Raw genomic sequence first — 6906 nt, 5'->3', positions numbered from 1 at the left:
GTTTTTTTTTTTTTTTTTTTTTTTTTTGCAGGGTGGTGTTGGACAGGGAAGGAGCTGCTAGAGGAGGGTGATTTTTTCTCTCTCTCCTTTTTCCTCCTCCTCTCCCCTCCTTCGCCCGCCTCCTTGTGGCGATGAGGAGGAGGAGAACGACGCCGAGGAGGAAGAGGCTGATGGCGGCGGTGAGGCGGCAGCAGGAGGAGGAGACCCCCCGGAGGATGAAGATGATGGTGGCAGAGATGAGGAAGCACCAGCAGCACAACAGCCGGGATTAATTTGACTAAAAACCCACCAGCCTCTTCTCTCCCCCCCTTTTTTTTTCTGGCGGGGGCGCTTTCCGTGTTCTTCCCGTCCCCTCTGCCCGTGGCCCGGGGGAAAAGGCCTCTTCCCCACCCTACTCCCCACCTTTCCCCCCCGCTGAGCCGGTGCCACCCTACCAGAGACCAAACCCGAGGGGCAGAAAAAGGGGAACTTGGCCCCCCGCGTCCTCCAGATCCGTCGCTCGCTCTCCATAGTCTTCAGCTGCGTCGGGGGCCCGAGAGGAAGGCGAAGATTTTGGGGATCCCCCGTCTCTCTGCTCGTTGTGTTTGTCTAAAAAGAATTAAAAATGGCCGAGAATGTGGTGGAGCCGGGCCCGCCTTCAGCCAAGCGGCCTAAACTCTCCTCACCGGCGCTCTCCGTGTCCGCAAGCGACGGCACAGGTCAGTCTCAGGGGCCCAGACCCCCTCCTATATCCCAGCTGTACACCTAGAACCCTTTCTCTCGCCTTCTTTTCCCCATCTTTTTTTTCCAGCTCCACTTCTTCTCTCCCCCTTACTGTCTTTCCATTTGTACCCCTTTTTCCTCTGCACCTATGTGTATTAATCTCCTCGGAGGGTATTTAATTGCTCTTGTCCTTTATTTGTTGGACGTGATTGAGAGGAAAGCTGTTTGGTTTATTATGCATATGGCCATTTGCAGAAAAAGACTAACAATTTTACCATTTTCATCCTTTTCGTTGTAATAATTATATCAAGCACTCTCTCTCTCATATATATCTATCTAAATTCTGATTATATGCATAAAATAGTGCACACTAGCATCCTCTTCATCACTCTTAACTGTGTGTGTATATCCTTACATATAAGCCGACAAACATTGAGAGAGATGTGTGTGTATATATACACACACACCTCTCTCTTAATGTTTGTCGGCTTATATGTAAGGATTTTTATCACTTTTTTTTTTCTAAATAAGGGATTGAATTCTCTTCCATTCCTCATTTTAGCCCTTGTTTGCATTCTGGTTATTCTATTTACTTTTTTCCCTTTTCCCTTCACCCTTTCTTACCCTATCTTTTCTCTGAGGAAGAGTGGTTCTGTTTTTTGTTAGAAATTTAGCTTAGTCTTAGTTTTTAAAGACCTAGATTGCAGATTTTAGTGATGTGTAGGGCTTTTTAAGAGCCTTTTTATCTTGATGCAAACACATAGCGTTTCATCTTATTTGCATTAAGAATCAATATGGAGCGCAGTTCATTTTGCATCTCCCATTTCTTTGCTGTGAGGCCAAAATGTCTGAAATTCCCATGTAGGTTTATTGGGTTGTGAAGATGAAGGGGGCTTGTTCTTTGCAATCCTGCAAGGATTTTTAACAGTGTTTTTTTTTTTAGGGAGGAACAATCCATAGTTGCTTTGAAACCAAGCTAGAGGGTGTAAATTTTGGGTGTCCCAATCCCCAGCAAACTTAAACTGGTTGTACTGGAAATTAACAATAAGCTGTTCTTCTTTTCACTGCCTCTTATTAAGAAGCAGATAAATACTTGGTCATTTTGCTTTGAGAGTACTGAGCAGCCTGCCCCTAGTTGCTTCTCAAAACTTGCTTTTAGACTTCTTAGCCAAAAGAAAACTTTGGGGACTCCCCAACTCTGTCTCCCCCTGCCATACATTGTCTAGTTAAGGTTGTTGTTCCTTGTAGGCACCAGTTTTCTTGTTCATTGTAATTGATTGAGCTGCCAGGAAAATAAGTAAAAAATGGCTGGCCATCAGACAGTGAACAAGATGTTTAAATGTCTAGCTTTCAGTTGTGCACTGGTTTAACTGGAATCCTCTTAATTAAAAAGTTTTTTTGCTGATCTTTTCTTTGTTCTGGATTAATGAAGTTTTAATTGGTGTATAATTTAAAAAAAAAAGTTTGCTGAGAACTTTTAGAGCACATTAAGGCATAGGCAGTGTTACAGAGACTGTGAAAGAGGGGTAATGCATTTCTGTCCCAAAATCAACAGGTCCAGTCTCTAATAGGAGGGGAGTTCCTCTTCCTCCACCCCCTCAGACCAGTGGTTGATTTTTAGCATTACTTAGAAAGCAAGTACTTGAATTCAGTAGCCTTCCTATATTTCCTTTCCCTGTCAAGTTGATCATTCAACAGGGAAACTGTTTTAGTTCAAAATCAACCCCCCCCCTTCATTGTGTGGAAAGTTCCAAATTTGACTTCAGGCTTTTTTGGGGGGGAGGGAATCAGGATACTGTTTAGAATAGTTGGACAGGTGGAAACGTTTTATGTATTTGATTGAAAGTATAAAAACACTGGTTGTGCCAGGCTACAGGGAGCTTATTTCTATTTAACAAGTGCAGATGCTCAATATATTTAATATAATGTGAGCATTTTAATCAGGAGCATTGGGCGACTTAATAGTTGAGGAATCATTGTATAGGTCGGATCAAACACTTACTACAGATATTGTAACTATTTCTTAGGAATTCAGATGTGACATAGTGGACAGAACAGAATGTACTTTGATCATAAGACTTGTATAAACTCAAACTTTACTTCATTCAACAGGTAATGCAGAGGCTTTGGCTAGTGTCAATTTTTCATATGAAATTACACTCAATAGTTATTGATGAAGACTTCTTTACTCTGGGTTCTCATGTTAAGTAACATATTAACATTGCGGGCTTTGAGGCACAGTACTATGTTTGTTACCTGGGCATAATTATGCGTTCATCTCACAAGCGCACTTATCTTGTAAAGTTGAATATTAGTGTTTCTTTAACTCAAAACCCATCGTTTGCGGGTTATATTCCTTCACTTCCATTGCATGACTGTTTTTTTGTCTCATGTCAACCTGTTTCCATAAACACCACAACTCCAGTTTCTACTATATCTTAAGGCTTTTCCCCTTTCTTTTCCCCAAGTAACTTTGAATTAGTGATGTGTAGTGTGGTAGGTCCCGGCTATAGAAAGGGGTGCGTTGCCCCACTCCTAGGATAATTATTGCATCATGCTTTTGATCTTACCTTAATTATTTACTAGAAACATTACATTTTTTTCTGCAGTAATCTAAATATTATGAGCACATAATGAAGTTTGCAATCTAAAGTGAGGAGTCAGAAATTTCTAAATTGTTGTGGCTATTTCACTTCGCTTGCAAGCGTGAAGGGGATTCTTTTTGTATATTTCTCACTGTTGGCTTATTTGGTTCAGTGTTAATTTAAAATATGGATTTGGCAGATTGGAGACCTAAGAGCAGTGGTGAGTCTAGTTGAGTTGCTAGAGCTGAAACTAGCAGATGTCAAATATTTTCAACATACAGAAGCCATAATTTATCCCCAATTGTGTTTTTGTTATGTACCAAGACTATATAGTTAATTGGTTTTCAGAATGTACACAAAAAAGGAAGTTATTGGGATTCACAAAAGGCATTGGGAGAATTCAAAAGGTGTTCACCTGGGTTGCACTAGTAAACCTCATTTCTCTGCTCATCCATCCAGTAGCTTCTTGCCCACTGTGTCGCAGTGCTGGATCTCTTTCTAAGAAGCCTTGGCTGTTATTTCTTTCCTGTTTTGAAAGTAATGTTTGCTCTGAAGCCATAAAAAGTAGTATAACTTAAGAGCTTTCACAGTTTAAAAATAAATGCGAAAATAAATTCTAATAAAGGCTAAATTCCTTGTCCAGGGGAAGAAGAAGCAGGAAGGGAATACTGTGTTACCAGCCAGCTCAAGTGTTTAACTGCAGGTTCATATCATTTGCCAACACTAAAATACTGTTATACCTACTGGATACTGAGGAGTATCAGAAAATCTTGATGATGTGAATGGTTTTCCTTCTAGTAAACTAATGGTTAAACTTTACATATTGTTTTGTCATCCCTTGTAATTCTTAATGCATCCATTAAAAACTCTTGAGTTTAGGAGCTGAACATCTTAGATTTTCTCAGTAGTTACAAAAGTACTGGTACCACTTCAGTGCGAACAGTTGACAAAACTTGGTGGGAAGGAGGACTAATACCTGTCTGTGCATGTGAAGCCCTAAATTGAGTTCTTCAAAGAACACTAAATCGGAACACTTGAGCCAGGTCTATGCTAGAAACTTTTGCATTATAAGCAATTTCAGTTAAGGGTGTTTTTTGGTGACATTTATGTCCTGGCGAAAGCCTTCGTGTAGATTTGGTCATTCCTTCATAAAAGTGATTTTGCTGATGTTGTGCATTTCGTTTGGGGACCTGGTATAAGCTATACTAGCAGAAACACTGCTAAAAAAAAAAAGCGTAGATGCAGCTTTCACTTAGATTCTGTTGGTATATTTATACCCAGCAACCCTTTCTCAGTGTAGTCTAGGCTTTGGAGTAAAAGTCTACCATTTTCATTTTTCTTAATACTGTAATGAAGTGCTTGACAAGAGCTTTATGTAAATTTAGCATCCCAAATAGTCTTCAAAAATACCAAATGTTTTTTTAAGTTCATGTTGGGCAAGACTTCCTTCCATTAATCAGGCGTGTTAAATGGTGTTATGTATTTGGAGAGGATATCCTGAAGTTTGTATTCCTTGATAAATGTCATAACATTGTAGTAGACAGTGCAAGATCTTTTGGTGGTTGGATATAAAAATATTGTTTGACATGTAAGTTGTAAAATATTAAACAACTCTATCATTTCCTGAGATAACCGTTAATATACAGATTTGTGGTAGAAGAGATCTGTATGTATATTTGTAGTATGGAATTTAGCATCCTTCAGCTAGGCATATCCAAAAATCAGATTCTATTGATTAACAGCCCTTAGAGCCAAATGTACATCCCCTTAATCTCCCTTCCAATTGGTATCCATTTTTTATAAATCTTGATTTGTTCTCATCTTGACCCTTAATTCTTCTACATCCCTCATATCCAAGGTGTATACATTTCTCTATTGTATTGAAAAGCTTCAGGACTTGCTCCTCTTATAAAAAATGATTCATATTGTCATCTTCTGTCATTTGGATTACTCTAATTCTTTGTATAGAAGATGTAATTTTCATTGATTTTTAAAATGTGGAGGATTGTTTCTTCATTAGGAACACATCACCTCAAATTTTAACCTGGCTCCCTATCTATTTCAGAGATTGATACAAAGTCTCGACCCAGTTTTCAGGCTCCTTCTTGGAGTTTCTCTCCATTTGTTTGACCTCACCTTTTTTCTTTCTAGCCCTCTCTCCTTTCAGGTCTGACTCCTGGCCCCTTTCTTGCACAGCAATCAGATCTCACTCCTGAGTTCCCCTCCCTTTCAACTTTACATGTGCTCTTTCTCTCTGAAACTTGGGTGAGTGAGTCTGTTGCAGTTCAGTTTATTTTCATTTGCTGCCTCTTTAATAGATAACTTACAAAGTTTTTGTATTATAGCAAATAAAACTATTTTTACTTGTATTAATTACAATTGTGCAACTGAGACTGTGCTAGACATTGTACAGACTTGTAGTAAGTTATAGTTCTTCTCCAAAGAGCTTACAGTCTCAATAAACAAGATATGCAAAGGATAGGGAGAGGGATCAGAGGCACGGAGAGGTGAAGTGACTTGTTCATGACCATATAACAGGTAAGTGTCAGAGCCAGGAATAGAACCTTGGTCTCTTGACTCATGTTCCTGTGCCCTATCACAAAGTCACACATCTTCACACTCCCTTTACTATGAAATACTGTCAGCAACCAAGCTGTAGGCAACTGTCAAGAATTCACTTGGAAATCTTTATTTTTATCACTCAAATGTACTTTTCACTAAAACTGCTTGTTCTGGTACCTGAAAAAATAGAGAATTAATTAAAAAAACCCATAGACCTGAAATTATTACATATATTTAAATATTAGAAATTATTTAAAAACGAGATTTATTACCTTTCCTGGTGAGACCCAGTTCTAGTTTTTTTTTCTCTTCACCGTTTTTGTTTTTTGAAGTGCTAATGGTGTCAGTTGTTACAAGAGAAACGGAAAACCCTTAATTTGGGGCTGGACAGGTAGAAAATAATGTAATACATACTGTATTGTTACAGTTGGCAATTATTATTTTAATTGACACTGAATAATTGGTGTGAGGGAACTGAAATAATTTCTAGTTTGTAGTCAAGTGGACTGTCAAGAACCCTATGGTTAGAATAAGATTTTTGAGAAGAACAGTAACTTGATATTTCTATGGTGGTTGATTCAAAAATCAATGATCCTGCAGACTTCAAACAACTTTGCATTCCATTCCTAATCTTATGATACCTATAACTATTCCTTTATTTTTCTTTTCTACACTCACTGAATTACGTATGTAAAATTGCAATGTTCTACACATTTTAAAAATAAAAATATATACACATAAGTAAAGCTCTATGGAAATATAAATTTTATATGTGTGCATGTATGTATATTATGCAAACTACAAGTAAAAACTAAGTCCTGGGCACTGTACAGTGTAAGACACCTGAGATCAGAAGGGGGTGTGTACTACACTTCTACCCCGATATAACATGAATTCGGATGCTCGGGAATGGGGGGGCACTGCGCACTCCAGCGGATCAAAGCAAGTTCGATAGAATGTAGTTTCACCTATAACGCAGTAAGATTTTGTTTTTTGTTTTTTTTACTCCCGAGGACAGTGTTATATTGGGGTAGAGGTGTACTTAAAAGTAAATAGC

The 6906-nt window shown here is 38.6% G+C and overlaps 1 protein-coding gene across 4 annotated transcripts in view; it reads left to right on the top strand.

Annotated features, from left to right (window-relative positions):
* The first annotated feature begins 19 nt into the window (after positions 1-19).
* EP300 (E1A binding protein p300) overlaps positions 20-6906 on the top strand; it is a 120877-nt gene continuing 113990 nt past the window's right edge. For 2 of the 4 annotated variants that reach the window (XM_034775748.1, XM_034775741.1), the window contains exon 1: positions 20-698. In XM_034775748.1, coding sequence (XP_034631639.1) covers positions 605-698 — 94 coding nt within the window. In that variant the 5' untranslated portion in view covers positions 20-604. The remainder of the gene's footprint in view (positions 699-6906) is intronic. The other 2 variants (XM_034775770.1, XM_034775759.1) reach the window with 1 other exon arrangement.

This window comes from Trachemys scripta, chromosome 1, assembly GCF_013100865.1.
Source record: "Trachemys scripta elegans isolate TJP31775 chromosome 1, CAS_Tse_1.0, whole genome shotgun sequence".
In the NCBI taxonomy this organism is placed as follows: Eukaryota; Metazoa; Chordata; order Testudines; family Emydidae; genus Trachemys; species Trachemys scripta.
The sequence above is the reverse complement of the archived record's forward strand: the minus strand, read 5'-3'. Positions and strand labels throughout refer to the sequence as shown.